General features: G+C 37.8%; 1 protein-coding gene across 1 annotated transcript in view; it reads right to left on the bottom strand.

Moving 5' to 3' along the window:
• Positions 1–626: 626 nt before the first annotated feature.
• The window catches only part of LOC119722045 (cytoplasmic dynein 2 intermediate chain 1-like), a gene marked incomplete in the record, with an annotated part of 98047 nt that continues 81266 nt past the window's right edge, over positions 627–17407 (bottom strand). Inside the window, 2 exon segments of the mRNA XM_038192033.1 lie at positions 627–1025; positions 4914–4959. Of these exon segments, the coding sequence (XP_038047961.1) occupies positions 844–1025; positions 4914–4959 (228 nt within the window).

Here is a 17407-nt window from a genome sequence, read left to right as displayed (position 1 = left end):
GATTTGAAATAGTACCCTTCACAACCTTTTATCAACATACCATTACACAATCTTAATGGAGACTTTTCCAAACAAAATTCATTGACAACTGGACTCAGTGTTAGAGTACTCGTATTTATACTCAAAATGACGGTACTCGTATTGGGCAGCAAAGTACTCGTAATCGGGCAGCAAAGAACTCGTACTCAACATGTCAAAATTGTGCTCGATCATCAAAGCTACTTTTACTGGAATAGCAGTACTCGAATAGCTTGACTTACCATGGCCTTATTTTATTGATACTTTCAGTTTGAAATGGTTGATTGGCTTGCGGAGAAATAAAAGTTTCCTGATTTTCCCCTGTGCATGCCCTTACAAACACATTTAACAGTTAGCCGTGAGTGGGTCTGCATATCAGTTCTGACTGGGCCTGGGCCAGTTACGCACAATGAACCATTTGCCATATGGCCGTATTCTGAAAAGGAAATACTCATACTCGTACTCGTAATACAAGTACTCGTACTCATACTCGGAAGTATTCGTACTCGGAGACCTGTACTTGTACTCGGAAGTACCAAGTACTTGTACTCGGAAGTACCAAGTACTTGTACTCAGTAACTTAAGTACTAGGCAGTACTTGGTACTCGGAAAAAAGCACTTGACTACAACACTGGTATTTACTTAAAACTAATTACCTACCAAAATCTTGGACAAGTGGATGGACGTGGGGTATGCACGTGCAACTCCTCCAACTTTCAATAATTCCTTGATAGCCCGAACAGTCCTGAATCCTCCAAATATTAACGATTTTGCATACCCCCTTTGGGAGTTAGGATATTAAGACAAAATTAAAACACACTACAATTACCTGCCATCTGTAAAGTGTTCAATGTCCACTGGCCCTTCCTGACTAGTCAACAGCTCCCACACATACACTTTGGATGTCACATCAGCTACATAGAAAACAGAAGGCCGACTGCGTGACCACATCATGGACACAATGGGCATGTTGCTGGTGGAATTATTCCAAGTGAATAATGGTGCTTCTGTGATGTCCAAACATGATAAATAAAAATTAAATTGAAATACCCTTTATTTATAGCTATAATAATCATTATTATAATGACACAAGGCACTTGGAGAGAAAAAGAAAAGGAAAAGGGGAAAGGGAGTAAGGAAAGAGTAAAAAAGTCAACAGTTTATAATCCCATTGAACATGATAAAATACAGACTAGATATGCCTTTGTCATGTTACAAACAGGGTTGTTTTGATTTGTGGACTTGTGTGAAGCTACATGAAGATGAGACAAGGATTTGTAAACACGGCATTAAAATAAGCAAGCCTATAAAATGGCACCTCTGATGTGATGTTCCATGACAATTGATCATGACATCACTAAAATGTTCCTAACAGATCCCTGTCTGTGTACATGCAAAGTCAAAAGCCAATGCGGCTTGGTGTATTGGAGATAGGACTTTCAAAATTGCCAATTTAATGCGACATCATGTGACAATCGATTACGTCATCATAATGTCACTCCAATCTTATAAAAAAAATCCCTATCTAGGTACACACCAAGTTATGACCAAAACAGGCATACAGGTCTGTAGAGAAAAAGGCACTTTTAATGTGAAGTCTCACGTCATGTGATGGTGTCATCAACACGTCCCTTCAATTTTCATCCATAACATATCCCGGTCAAGGTACTTTATGACAATGTTATTTGTCTGTGCAGTCACCATGTCCAGACCTTTTCTACAAAGGATGACAGTTCCCAAGAATGAGTCCCCTCTTTGTGGCTGATGTATGACATGACTGTCATGTTGTCTTTCTGTAGTCGGATTGCGTCGATGGTTCAGCAATGCCCCAAGGGTATAGTCCACTAAACAACAGTTCTAGGTGGTTGATGTGTAGATTATGTACCAATAGCGATGTGAAACCAGAAGTATGTGATTTGCTGTCTAGGTTGGAATTATGATTTTTTTCCTGATTCATACTGAATTCTAGTTCCTGAAGTGTAGTTGCCGTGAACTGGAGATTTTTGGTGCACTCTTCCGCAGACCTGCCCAGTATGAGTTTATATCGTCTAGATAAAACACGCAACGAATTCCCTTTGCTCGGAGCAGCGATGCCACTGGCTTGACAGCCCAAATGGGAGGCATGCAAATATGAAACAAAGATACTTCTGATGACCCTGATAAATAGGAATCATAAAATAAGCATCTTTGAAATCAATGGAACCTAAAAAAATCTCCTGGTATGAGTAAATGTTTTACTAATTGTATTCCTTCCATCTTGAAGTGTTGATACAGTAAACTCCGGCTAAATCGACATCGTACAACTCGTTAAATCACTCAAGTCAGCCGTCTGACTAAAGTCCCGATTGTCCGTAACGCATTTCCATTAAATTTTTTATTTCAAAGTCGGCTTTTTATAAGTCGCCATTTCACTCAAGTCGTCATGTTACTCTCGGTCCCCTTTCCATAAAAAGCATTACAAAATCCTTTGTGTAAGTCGGCATTCAAAAAAATCACGCATAGGCATCGACTTCCTGTACTGCAGTTGGCAAGAAGTGTCGAGTGAAAAGTGGTTTGGCACGCACGTGATTGCTGCATGCACCGGTGTCTCAAAAGAGTGTCATACTGCATACATTGCATATGCATCGTGAGCATATCAATACCAGTACCCCCTCTCGTCTGTTCGCATGTGCTCTGTCCATTTTGGGGGTCGTCTTATTGAATGACTAGCACTAGCGCTGCAGTCAATGCGTGCGCGCAGACCACGCACGCATTTAATTCCCTACTGTGCATGTACATCTGTATTACTTTTTTGTACACGTGGTCTCCACTATCAAACGTCATGATACAATTCGAGGATTAATTTGCTGGATTCAACTCAAGCATTAATGAGATAAACCAGGGTAAATCAAAGCCAATTAGTGCAATGAATCATGTGTCCAAAAAGCCATTCATAAGTCGGCAAAATGACGACTTACAGCAGATGTCGGCATTGGCGTAAGTCGTCACAAATTCTGGGGTCCCGAGAGTGCCCACTTAGCCAGACTTTACTGTATTTAAACAAACTTATTCAAGGAACGAAGATTTATCACTGGGGGAGCTCTCCCAACTTTTTTGGGACCGAAAACAAAGATGAAATAAATTGTCCAATCACCGGTTCTTCCACGGTGACTGCCCCTTTAATAACTAGCTTTTGAACTTCCTTCTGAACAATCTCCACTTGAGATTAAGAATTCATTTCTGTTAGAGGTATTCTGTGCTATAATTGAAATGGAACTTCTACAAATTTTATTTTATGAACAACTGACTGAAGTATCCACCTGTCTCTTGTAAGGGGTTTCCAGTTGCAAACAAAATATTCAGGACAACTTGTCTTGAAACTGAAAGGAATACATGTAGTATCCACTTTTTTGTTTTCTGATCAAACAAACCTTGCTCCAATCTGAATTTACCATGACTTGAGGATGCAGATTTATAGGCTGCATACTTTTGCTCGGTAGCATAGCCAGATGATCACCCTTGAAAAGATTTGTTGCCCCAAAATCTTCTGTTTAGAGCAGAATAATGAGAAAACTTATTCCCCTTGTATGGCCCTGCAGTAGATGTTGCAGTCTTGGTCACTTTGTTTGCCAGTTTATTTCCTTTCTCTGCATCCTCTATGTCCTTGACTAAATTTCCACAAAAAAAGATGACCTCATCAATGGTGAACTTCATTTGAAGCTTTCAATATCTTTTGTCAAGCAGCTCATCAAAGGCATGTTGTCTTGACAGAGCCAGACTCTGGCTTATCAATGCCGAGGTGACATGATCTTTAACTATACTGAGTGTCGACTGTCTCTCGGCAGGAAGAATCCGCCAAAGCATCAAAAAGATGGGTCAGAGGCAAAACTGCTTTGAGCAGGCGATTATGAGAGTCTTAAGAGTCGTTTCGTGTAAATACTTCATATAAGTGTCCACGCTCAAAAATCGAATTTGTTCATACTTTGTGGGATGAAAGGACTTGGGGAGCAAGTAACCAAAATCGACTTTTGGTCAGATGCAAAACTGCTTTGAGCAGGCGATTATGAGAGTCTTTTAAAAGACTTAAGATCCGTCACTGGAAAAACTGATCCCTTGCCATGGAGTTACAAAATCCACTCGGATTGAGGAAATCCAATTCAGTTTCTGCATTGCTGCCAATCTCCGATAGTGCAAATTCGTGCTCTCACCAGGGCCAGAATTTACTGCCCCAAATGATCGGACTCGCTGGCAGAGGAAGTGAGAGTTGTCTTGGGGTTGATTTCCCCAATGTTGATGATACATCTGCTGGGTAGCGTTAGAAGGCCCCTGCAGTGCAGATTGAAACCACGGAAATGACCCATACGGTGGAGCCATGGGCGCCTTCATATTGAATGACTGCTGCCTGCTTGCATCGCTTGCTGTAGAGGGGAAATTCCATTGTTGACCAGGGAAGAAAGACGGCCCTTGCTGACTGCTGACCTTGGTGAGGTCTGTCAGGGCTCATTTTCTACCACATGTACAGCCTGTGGTGCTCTGGATACTTGCGGTATTTTCTTCGAAATGTGGTGAGAAGACACTCCCTTGTTGGTGACGGAAATTGAGCAAGGCAGCCCACTTTCAATTTTTTCTGCACATGGCACATCAGCTCAAGGCGAGGCTGGGGCCTGTGACTTATTTGCACTTGTTCAACCCTAGGCGAAGTGTACCAGGCAGACAATCCCGAGGCTGTGGACGAAGCTCTCAGGTGAGCAGGCATGTCTTTAGCCTGCTTATCGTTGACTTTCCCTTTCTTGGTCGACATATCGAAGCAATTAATGTAGAAAATCAAACTGGTTGTAGCTAAGTATGGACGAAGTACGTGAAATTTATGTCACCAGATATATACACTTACAAGGTTTAGTGAAATGGACCCTTACCTTGAGTCAGGCCGTACAAGCATATGGAACCATCACTGCTTCCTGCCTAAACACACACAAATGGAAAAAAAACAACCAATTCAACAGTTAAGAGAAGAAAACACAATGCCAACTTGTTTCATTTCAAAATTACTGTAAAGTGATTGTGGTTTGGATTTGGAACAGATCTGATTGTTGCATCATTTAAGAACACTTTCAGCATTGTTAAGGTCTTGATAATTGAAGGTTTTAATCTCATCTTTTAATCTGTTGTCTGAGTGTTAGTTGTTTAAACTGCCACCCACCAATCCCTTCACTTCTTGGTACATTTCTTAATAGCAAATGTCATCCAGTTCAATAGATTTTCAAATCATCAATTTAATTGTACTTGTTTGCAGATAAATTTTTTTTAACTTGATACAAATTTTGAGCTATAAAGGTGCCAAAACCACTTCAAATGATAATGTTTCCATCCCATGAGCATTCCATGTGTGACCTGCTTGGTGTCTTTATAACAATAAGTGTCCAATATTGGGGGAAATCCCCCTACATTAAGATAGTTGCCGCCACCGCAGATCCAGATCTTTTAATTCTGCTGAGCAACTCTCGTTTAATATGATGCCCGAGTAATCCAATCCTCACGGGAGAAAAATACAGTAGACCATTAGTCACTAGTGCGTTTATATCGTTTGAAGCGTCGAGAGTGCTCAAAATCTAAAGACGGGGTGTTTAACAACTAACCTAATGACACATTAGCTCTATGAAGGCTGTATATTTCGAGAAAACACAATATTTTGGTTCTTGATCTCAATTCAACAGTAGATGAGTCATGACACAATCCCAAAATCAGCATTTGAGACATGATTCTCAATCAGCCCATTGTAGCTATGTGATGTCACATACTGAACCAACAATTCTCGCTAATAATTGCAATCCACCCATTCACGGAATTGCCCATTTACAAACTGTAACTGTCAATCGAAATTTCAAAAAGTTCTTCACTTGACAAAACTTTGGAATGGCCTTTTATTATTATTATTTTTTTTTAAATGACAGCATGCCAGAAGGACAATTTCACAGGGAGTTTTAGTGCCATTAACATCTCTAAACCAAGTTAGTTTTTTTTTACAATAACTTGGTTGGTTACTTTCTGGATGATTTAAATGGTCATCCTACCTGAGTAAAATGGGACTGGCTGTATTATAATAATAATATCGGAGTCTTATATAGCGCACGTATCTACCAACTATTAGGTACTCAAGGCACTGGAGATATGTCTATTATTAAGGAAAGGTAAATAAAGTTCATGAGAAATATGAGACCCATTATGTAGCACCTTATAAGGGTTTACAAGGTGCTGCGGCGCACATTGCAGCCACTGCCAGGAACACCCATTCTCAAATTTGTATCCTTGTGGAGACATTCCTTTGTTCTCGTGTAGTAAAGTGTTCAATTTTGAAAGTGAAGTTTCAAAATGCTCTTATTTTAACCAGAATTAGTTTCCTTGGCTGAAATTTGGACTTAATATCCCTTTTCTAAAACTCTTCCATTTGCGACAGATCAACCCACCTTGGAAATTCCTAGTTTTTGAGTAAAACCCATATATCTATTTCGTGAAAACCTTGTGGAGACCTATTCATCTATAGAAATTGCCCTGTGGAGACCTTTACAATGTTTTGTTCCCTATTGTGTGTGTCTCCACAAGGATACGAATTTGTAGTCACCGGGGCAAACCCCTTCTCTTAGCGATGAGTGTTACTGGGTTCTTTAACGTGCATTACACAACACACGGGACCTACGGCTTTACGTCCCATCCAAAGGACGAAGCAATAATGGTAAGGTGCCTTGCTCAAGAGCACAAGCACCATGTTCCCACGGTCAGGATTCGAACCCATGTACCACGGCACACGATTCGAACACCGTAACCATTGGACCACAGCACTGAATAACTCTCGTCCTGAACCAGTCCCCTGTGCTGCCGTTGAAGTATACTGCACTGGTGGCCTTGTCATATAGTGCTCTATTACCCTGATCAAGTTGGCACTGAATACACGCACTTGATAACTCAATGCCACCTAATTCTGTATTTCACTGGAAGTCTCCAGTTGCCTATATGATGCTTATTTATAATAAGGTCAACCAATTTGTCCCTGTTCATGGTGTATTAATAATAATTTGTGTAACAATTCCTCTGTATTCATTCTGCCCAGCCAAAAATGACTTTCTTAAGCAAGAAAAATATTCTTGAGTAAACAAAATAATTCTTGTTCTGAGAAACATGTCAAGTTTTGTTTTGGAAAGGTACATGTGCCTAAAATTTTAGATATAAGAAAATTGTTCTTGCGTGAGTTCTATTTTTTTTAGTCAAATTCCAATTGCAAGAATATTTTTCTTATTTTAAGAATATTTTTCTATAGTGAGAACACAATTTCAAGCAATGCCAAAAATGATTTTCTTGTGTAAGGTTTTTCTTAGCACAAGAAAACTTTTCCTGTTTCAAAAGCACAATTTCTAATTTTTAAAAGATGCCTAATATAATTGTTTTTAAAAGAAATTAATCAAGAAAATTTGATTATGGCCAGAAATATTGTTCTTTAAATATTTAAAAATTGTTCTTGCCAAATGTTCATCGTTGATGCATTGTCCAATACAAAAAAAATATTCTCATTTTCAGGATTTTTTTTCTTGAATGAAGTTAAAATGTTATGAATGTTGCCAGGATAACAGAGCTAGAGGGCGCTGTTGGCAGTGCACTCAATTAAAGGTGCGTTCAAGTAGCTCACCCGGATCAACTTGGGTAAAGGCAGAAGGGTTAGCCAAGACAGCCGTGTTATTCTGTCAGAGGTATGTTCAAAGGTTGATATTTTTATTGTCATGTTTTCACTTAATTATCATAGATTAAGGATGGTTATTAGTTTGATCTTAATTGTTGAAAATGTTTAAGGATTAAAATTTGTGTAAGTTTCAGATCTGTTGTTTCAAAATTATGCGTACATTGTGTACATGTAAATGTCGCAGAAGCTCTAGGCATAGCACAATACTTTTGCTGTTTCAGTGGGATTTTGGGGAAAAAACATGAAAAAAATTTAAGATTTTAAATTTTATACACATGCATACACAAATTTAAATTGTTTAGGCCAAAAAAAAAAAGTCTCCGGTTTCTGGTATGCGCGCACCGGCAAAATGAAAAAGTTTTTTTTTCAATGAAAGATGATGTCTCAAAACCGCCAAACTCACTGGTTTGACTGGAATCCTGCTGCTGCACAATTTTAACGTGTTTTTAGATTGGGTTATGGTCGAGAATAAGCTTTATGTGGCCTCTGGACTCCCATATATTTGCACTAAGTTTAGTCGGGCACCATTTGCAGTCATCACCCGACATTTGAAGCAAAAAAATCAGGTACAAAAAAAACCACACCACTTTTTGGGCAAGCTCCATACCAGAAACCGGAGCCTTTTTTGGGGGGCCTTATTACCCTATGAAAGAATTCCAATAATGTAGTAAAAACTCATAATTGGACCTCCAACCCTTCCGTTACTTTCAAAGATGAGGCTGTCATACCATGTGATGAATATTTTTAAGCTGTTGTAATTCATTTCATCTGTTGTTAATAATCCATGGTGTACATATACAATTTTTTGTGGTCTTTTTATTTTTCAACTTCAACAGCAGTTTTCTAGACATGCATCTTAATGTGATAAAGTAAAACACTATAGCTATACATTTCTCAAGTCACAAAAAAATAATTGCATCCCTGTCACAACTGAAATGTTGGTGTCCATGTTTTATGAACAACAGTTCATCTGCTCAATATAATAACACCAACAATGATGTTTTTCACACCTGGATTTTATGAATGATTTACTGTTATGATATGAATGATTTAATACTCATCAGCATTCTGCTTCAGAGAGTATGTAGATCGATTAAACATGCATAAATGCGCCTGCAGCAACAATGCAGGATGATTAAGAATGAAACTATATACAGTATTTCACTGGATATTCTTTCCCATGAACTTGCCAATAGTTAAGTAATAACAATGTATCCGTTTTATGTTCCAAACTTCCATTATAGGCACATCATTTCCTGTTACGTCAAATGATGCTGCACTTTACCGGGTCACACAGACTTCCAATTATAAACAAAATACAACAAGATAAAAGTCTACGGATTGATTACACCATCACTTCGTGTTAGATAATTACCGTACCCAGACAAAAGCATCGACAACTGTGACTGATATTATTGCAGCAGAGATCATATCACCACGAGTTCAAAAAGTACATTTGGGTTTTTCACTAAAAAAATAAGGCATTTCAGAATTCTCCTGAAACAAAGACAACTTATTGTCTGAAGAATATTAATGGGCACTTTGCTAAAAACAAAAGACCTCTGATTTCAAAATAATAATAAAAAAAAAACACATTCTTTTGCATGCCGCTTAGAGGGCGCCCTTTATTTTTCAAGTTGGGCATTCCTCAATTAACACTTCCATAATGATTTGGCTGCAGTGAAATGCTTCCGTTTTAAAATTAAATTCAATTTCTACTGCACTTCCGGTAACACCGGAAGTAAAGGTCAGTTTTGTGCCCAGGAATAAGAAATGTTGCTCAAGGCATCTGCTACAACCTCACAAAAAAAGTGAACATAATACTTTATTTGGTTCAAAAGATATAGCTGAAACTATTTTGTCAAATTTCGCCTTTAAATACCTGGTGACGTCATGATGACATCACAAAATTGTTAACATTTTCGTACCGGGTTCCAAGTTCATACTAGGTTTTATCATAATCCTGTAAAATTGTTTGGAAGAAATTTGGTTTGTTATTTTTTAGGATTCTATCTGTATTTTATATTCACCAATCTTTGGCCTTATAGTAGACCTGGAATTAAAGGTCAAGCGAGTTCACGTACATGACAAAAAATGTTTATCTATTAAAGCTATAGTCCATCATTTGCAGCTAAAAGTAACTGGAGTAATTATTGTTGAAAAATATACTTGGTTGAAAGATAGTAAGGGGACCAAACTCCCTGTGAAATTATTCTTTTTGGCAAGCTATCACTTAGAAGTAATCAACGAAAGAAGGTCTTTTTCTAACGGTGCTTCTTAAGACGCACCGTAGGAAATTTAAATTAGTAGTTTGTTTTGATATTCGGCGAAACGCACGCAAGCATTGGCATGACGCACACGCACGCTCGGTTGCTGTAATTCGTCGGATCAGTGCGTGACATTGCGCAGCTGCAATTGGCTAAGTGAGAACGTGTCTCAGACGCTGAATTCAGGCCCAATTCAAAACACGATTCAGCAACTTTTGATTTGAAATTGAGATCCTAGAATGCTGTTTTTCTCTGATTATACAGCTGAAGCTGAGCTGAAACTTCATCAAGTTAGTTATTCAGTACCTGTCTTTAGATTTTGAGCACTTTTGTTGCTTCAAACTAACAAAATGCACAAATTACAAATGATGGACTATATCTTTAATATCTAATTACACAGTTTGAAAACAATTGATCATTTTTGTTCAAGAGATATAAGTGAAAGAAGTTGGTCATTTTATTAAGCAAAAATCGCTTGTAATTTGACACCCGATTATGTCATCATGTCAATATGCACCACTTGGGATGAGGATCGTTATACGTTGAAAGCTACAAGTTCATACCATAAACTATTGAGGAGAAAACCCACAGAGAAATATTGTCGATAACAAAAGAAAGAAACAAACAAACAAAGATTAATTACAACTAGAGGTTCTCGTTTGTTGTTACAAACACGTTGAGTTATGAATATGTTCATGTAAGAACAAAGGATCGCGAAGTAAATCCTTTCCAGTACAATCAATTATTTTGTTTCAAAAAATGCATCTTTAACAGTGTGATACATTTTAGTAAACATTCTCTGTACTCATACAAGTTATTTCTGGCTTGATGGCGTCATTATTCAAAAAATGGGAAGTGGATATCGATTTAGTTCGGAGTGGATAAATGTTCGCTGAGAAGTTAAATAACGTATGAAAATATGGAAAATATAACTGTATGTATTCATAACACCTAACTTCCGGTTTGATGACGTCACAGTATTTGGAAGCAAAACGTGAACATTGTAAGGGATATCGTTATATGGGCTACAAAGATATACGACATGAATCAAATGATAGAATTAAATCTAAAATATTATATTAATATTTTCAAATTGTCATAGAAGTAACTTCCGGTCCGATGACGTCATGAATTTGGAACCTTGCCAAATTATCTGTGGCTAATCAAAGAATATCAAGGGGCGATTTGCAAAATTTGAACCAATCGTTTTCAAATTAAAAAAGAAAACACTATTTTATGTGCCGCTAGAGGGCGCCCTTTCGAATGATGACGTCATCACACTGTTTTTTTTTGTGTCTGATATTCCTCACTTAACACTTTCATAATTTATATGTGTGTAGTAAGATGCTCCCGCTTTTCAGTTATATGCCGTTTTTATTGCACTTCCGGTAACACCGCAAGTGAAGGTCAAGCAGTTTTGTGTCCGGGAACAAGAAATGTTTCTCACGGCATAGTCTACAGCATCAAAAAAAATGAACACGATACTCTATTTGGTTCAAAAGATATAGCACAAACTATTTTGTCAAAATTTGCCCTTAAATTGCTTGTAATTTGATACTTGATGACGTCATGATGACGTAACAAAATTTATGACATTTTTGTACCATGGTATATGTTCACACTAGGTTTTATGATCATACCGTTTGGAAGAAATTTTGCTTTGTTTTGATTTTAGGCTAAAGTCTTCATTTTGAATTCACCTGATTTGACCTTCCGGTAGACCCGGAAGTAAAGGCCAAGCGAGTTCACGTACACGACAAAAAATGTTTATCAATTAATGGTCTATCTGATTACAGAATACAAACATCAATGACTATTTTGTTCTATAGTTATAGGTGAAAGTATTTGGTCACTTTTTTCAGCTAAAATCGAGTGTAATTGACACCCGATGACGTCATCATGACGTCAGAGTAATATGCACCACTATGGATGAGGGTTGATATATGCTGAAACTTACAAGTTCATACCATATACCGTTTAGGAGAAAACCCGCGGAGAAGTATTGTCCGGAAAAAAAAGGAAAGAAAGAAGATTTATGAGAACAATTCCAGACAGTGGTCGGGTTGTGCCATAGTTGTTTTTTTTTTTTGTCTTGGGATCAAGACCTGATCATCCTTTCTACTTATGCCAACTTCAGCATCACATAAATGATTTTGTGTCTTCTTATGAACATCTTCCAAAAATTAAAGGATGGACACAATCCTGACTAAGTATTCACTGTGCACTTATTGACACGACTACTCCCTCAACTGCAGGAACATGCCTTGTTATGTTTCCAACCTCCTCAACTAAAGAGAGTCTATCCTGAGATTTCAGGGAAAAATAACTTTTGCATGTCATCAACTGTTTATGACAGATGATGCAGAACTTAGTCCGTGGGACATCTGGTTCGCCAAATTTTATAAAACTTCACAAACATGTAGATTATGGTGTACCATATCGAAAAAACTTTGTTCCCCGATCCACAGTTTGTTTGAGAATGAGAAAATCAGGGATTAAATTGCCGAAAATTCTACATGAGAAACAAACATAAGAAACAGCGCCCTCTATTGACATAGTCAGAAACCTTTTCTCACGTTTGTCTGAGTCCGGGCGGTCTGTTCTTGACACGAGTATTTTCATTGTTCTCGCGCTCGAACGGCGGGAACACGACTCACGAACACTGCACTCGGAACAGGATCTCACACCACCTTCCCGTTGGGGTTTGTGCAAAAATGATATACCCGTGTCAAGAACAAGACCAGCCCGAACTCGGCCAATGAGTGCTTGCTAGTTGCTAGATGATACTTCTTTCATATTATATTCTAGATTTTTTTGTTATTTCTCATCGGAATGCCAAAATATCTTTGTTATAATTTTGTTGAACATGAAATGATTAAGTTTTCAATTTAAGATTAGCTACATATTCATCGATTGGTATATTAAAGGGAAAATACAACATTTGCAAACATCAAAAAATAAAACTACCAAAGCATTTTGAAATACCTTGCTGGACTGTTAGTGAATGACAGTGTAAAGCATCCTGTAAAATCATGGCACCTGGTATACTGTCATTTTCAAGAAAAGTGGTATTTTTGTATCAATTTCCAATGCTGATCGGCCGATCAGCGTTGGAAACAACTGGCTTTTTTTTCAAATACTGGCCCCAATTGACCATCGCACTTGTTTGCAATCGATTACAAACTTATGAACGGGTACGAGCCAGCTAGACTGGTTCCCTGACCTTACAATTCCCCAATGTATGTAAACTGCTCTGATTCTTCCATTGATCTCCATATATGTGTATATGGAGATCAATGGATTCTTCTTATATGGAGTCAGGGAACCAGACTACAGGAAAATGATCGTTTTTCTTGGTTTTTCTTGGTTTTTATAGCATTTTCGAACCCAAAACCTCAAAAAAGTCAGTGTAACTATATTTGCTATATATTTCCAACCCCCCAATTCCATCCATTTCTGAAAATTACAGCAAAGGCAAACGATGTACATTCCCTTAATCCCCAGATCAGTATAATTTTGTGAACTAATTTTGTAAATAATTTTGAATCTCAGAGTAACATATTTTCAATAATAATAGAAGTGCACGCATAGCATCTGGTAAAGCATCTAAACTTCTGAAACATCTTTTAAAAAATGTTTTGCCTGAATTAAAAAAAAAGAAAGTAATACAAATTTGATGCAGCCTCAAAAAAGGAAGCGGGTGGGCCGTTGCGGTTTATTGGTGGTTTTCACGGAATGGATGGACAAAACATGAATCAGTTCTTAAAACAATATTCAAAATAATAAAAACGGTAAGACGGTTTCGGCTGAAACAAATTGCAGTTGTAATGTTGCCACTCATAGCTTCCAAATAGGGGAATATAAATTATTTTTCTCTTCTTGAAAAAGTTAGCAAACAGAAAGTGGGTCCTTCAATTTGATGAGACTTTCAATGCATGTTACAACAATTATGCAAACAGGCGCTTAGCTCGTTTTGTCAGTTGAAAATAAACGAGTAACTTCGTTCAGTACAGATTGAACAAACTTATGTCATCTAAATACCATTCTTCTTGTGTGGACAAAAACTGTGAAGGTTAAACTTGCCGGGCCCCCACAAAAATAAATTAATAAATAAATGAAACAAAAATATTATATTAAATAAATTTGAAATTTTTTGGTGATTACTTAAACCACATTGCACCTGGAATATAAAAAAAAATCACCAAAACAGTTTTTGCAGTTATTGCCGTCTTTATTTTTTGAGTCATTTTTTTTTAATAGGAAAGTGTAATAAAAAATATAACCAACCTGACCTGTATGAGAACTTGAGTATCATTTTTGAGTGGTTTTGTAATAAGAGGCTTCAACTTATCTGATACATGTACATAATCCCTTATTAAAATTCTGCGTCGCTGCTACTTAAGGGGGGAGAGGGAGTCTGTTTAAAAAAAACTTCACTTATGACAATTTTTCTTTAAGACAAACTGAAAGATGTGATGAACCATGAGATTCTCATCTGGAGTACGGTTTAACTATGTTTTAATTTAGTTAATAACATTCGATCTTAAAACTTGATCATTTCAATTCGGACAAACTGTAATGAAAGGTTTTGACACCCGGATGAGAAATAATGACAAAAATATAATACATGCATGTAATATGAAGCTTGAAAGAAGTATCATCTGGCAAGCACTCCTTGTGTTTCAACCTGTTTGCAGGGTGGGGGTACGAGCGAATCATTGAGTACGAAAAGGTTGCTGACTGTGTCAATAGAGGGGGCTGTTTCTTATGTTTTTTTTCTCATGCAGAATTTTTGGAGTTTTTATCCCAGATTTTCTCATTCCCACACAAACTGTAGATTTGTTTTGCGACCTGAGCTGTTCTGACTTTTTTTAGCCTTGAGTCTTGCGCATCTTTTAATACCCAAAACATAACATTCGGACCACGGGTTGCCACGCAGCAAAAAAACAAACAAACAAAACTAGAAATGTGTTTGTGGACAAACACAAGCTGTTTCGGATATTTGAAATATTCCGTGCACATGATGAACAATTAGTGACGTCACTACAAATGTCATCTATAACAGCACATTATACGTACATATCAAGTTACAACCAAATCAAGCATTATAGTTCTGTAGATATACTGGTAGGCCTTTAATAGAAAAGTGCCCATTTAATGGACGTCACATGACATTTGATGATGCCATCACTTGAATTTTCATCTGTCACACATCCAGGTATGGGTAACAATCCAATCAGACCTATGGTTCTGTAGATATAGGCCTTAGAAAATGCTCTTTCAATGTGATGTCAAATGAAATGTGATGACGTCATGATGACGTTACTTCAATTTCCATCTGTAACACATCATCAAGGACCATCTTCGGCTGCTGGTCTTAGTGTGTCCCAAGTCTGAAGTTATATATCTGAAGTTTCAGGCATATGAAAGTGCCAAAGTGTATGGTTTGAAGAAAAACGTGTACAAAACCTATTGGAAACAAGTCAGGTGTGTTTACAAACACAAATGCCCTGCAACCGTGACTGTTCCCATGACATAACACCACTCTTTTAACATCAACTTACATGTATACCTTGGTCACATGGAACGTTCATTGACAGCATTAGTGTCTTCTGTAGGGTTTATATGAATTAATCCCTGTGATCTTAGAAAAAATACAAGATTTCTATTGTTTTAGCCACTGTGACCTTGACCCTTGACCTTTCGACCCCCAATGCAATAGGCCTATTTGGATTACCAAGAACGATCCACAAACCAAATTTGAAGTTCACATGTAAAGTATTTCTCAAGTTATCACGCTGACAAAATTTCTTTTGTTTTAGCCACTGTCACCTTGACTCTTGACCTTTTGGCCCCAAGTGAAATAGGCTTCTTAGGATTGCCAAGAACAATCCACAAACCAAATTTGAAGTTCATATGTAAAGTATTTCTCAAGTTATCGCGCTGACAAAATTATCGTTTCAGCCACTGTGACGTTGACCCTTGACGTTTTGGCCCCAAATGCAATAGGCTTCTTAGGATTACCAAGAACAATACACAAACCAAATTTGAAGTTCATATGTTAAGTATTTCTCAAGTTATCGCGCTGACAAGATTTGTCCGGACACACACACACACACACACCCAGTCGTTTTTTGCTATGCTTCCGAGGATTGGCTTTGTGTTTTCCTTTGTCCCTGTAATATAACACTCTCCCATAGACTAAGCACACAAACCTGCGTTCGAGGACAATAGGCACCTTCCTTCAAGGATCAATGGCCCCTTTGTGCTCCTTTTGTTGTCTGTCCTCAGGCGTAATGCCATGCAGGAACACACACCCACCCCCAGTCTTTTTTTTACTATACGCCTGAGGTCAACTATTGTGTTTTCCTTTGTCCCTCTAATATAACACATTCCCATAGACTAAGCACATAACCGTACGATCGAGGACCGGTTTTAACAATAGGCACCGTCGTCCGAGGGTCAAAGGCTCCTTTGTGCTCCTTTTGTTGTCTGTCCTTTTGTTGTCTGTAATACAATACAAGAGCCCCCACACACACTTGTTTTACATACGCTATGTGGACATTCCTTTGTTTTCGTGTAGTTAAGAAAACTCGGTACAAAAAATAACTTTACTTAAACTGTGAAAACTCTTTTAACCCAATTTTTTTTCTATGATTCCCTATAGTGTTTCTCTTCATTCTGCTACCGATAAACCTAACCCAAAAATGCCTCTAAACTTGTTTTCCAGAAAAGGGCAAAACGTTATGTGGACACGGCATAGTCCACATAACGTTAACACAACCTGCATTATGTGGACATCTTTTGTTCACAAGTCCACATAGGGAATGTAAGACAAACTCACACAAACTCACCCATACTTGTTTCACATGACTAGTGTGGACTTTCCATTGCTTTCGTGTAGTTAAGAAAAACCAGTGAAAAAACTCATTTTTCTCAAACTGTGAAAACTCTTTCAACCCAATTTTTTTCTATGATTCCCTTTAGTGTTTCTCTTCATTCTGCTACAGATAAACCTAACCCAAAAATGCCTCTAAACCTGTTTTCCAGAAATGGGGAAACACTGTGTGGACGTGGGGCAAGTCCACACAACGTCGGTGCTACCTACATTATGTGGACGTCTTTTGTTCGGAAGTCCACACTGCGTATGTAAGACAAACTCACCCACCCAAACTTACTCTTGAAAACTATTCTCCTGAGGACAATGCTTTGTGTTTCCCTTTGTCCCTTTAATATAACCCTGTAACATAGACTAAGCACACGAACCTACAACAGAGGACCGTTTAAAACCAAAGACCTAACACCCGAAGACTGAAAGGATCCTTTCTTCTCCCTTTGTGTGTCTGTCCTCGGAGGTTATGTAGAACATGTATACACACAAATGTGTATTCACCATTGATCGTGGACGTCCTAT

The sequence above is a fragment of the Patiria miniata genome, unplaced genomic scaffold (assembly GCF_015706575.1).
Source record: "Patiria miniata isolate m_02_andy unplaced genomic scaffold, ASM1570657v1 HiC_scaffold_14, whole genome shotgun sequence".
Taxonomy (NCBI): domain Eukaryota; kingdom Metazoa; phylum Echinodermata; class Asteroidea; order Valvatida; family Asterinidae; genus Patiria; species Patiria miniata.
This window is presented reverse-complemented; position numbering and strand designations above follow the sequence as displayed.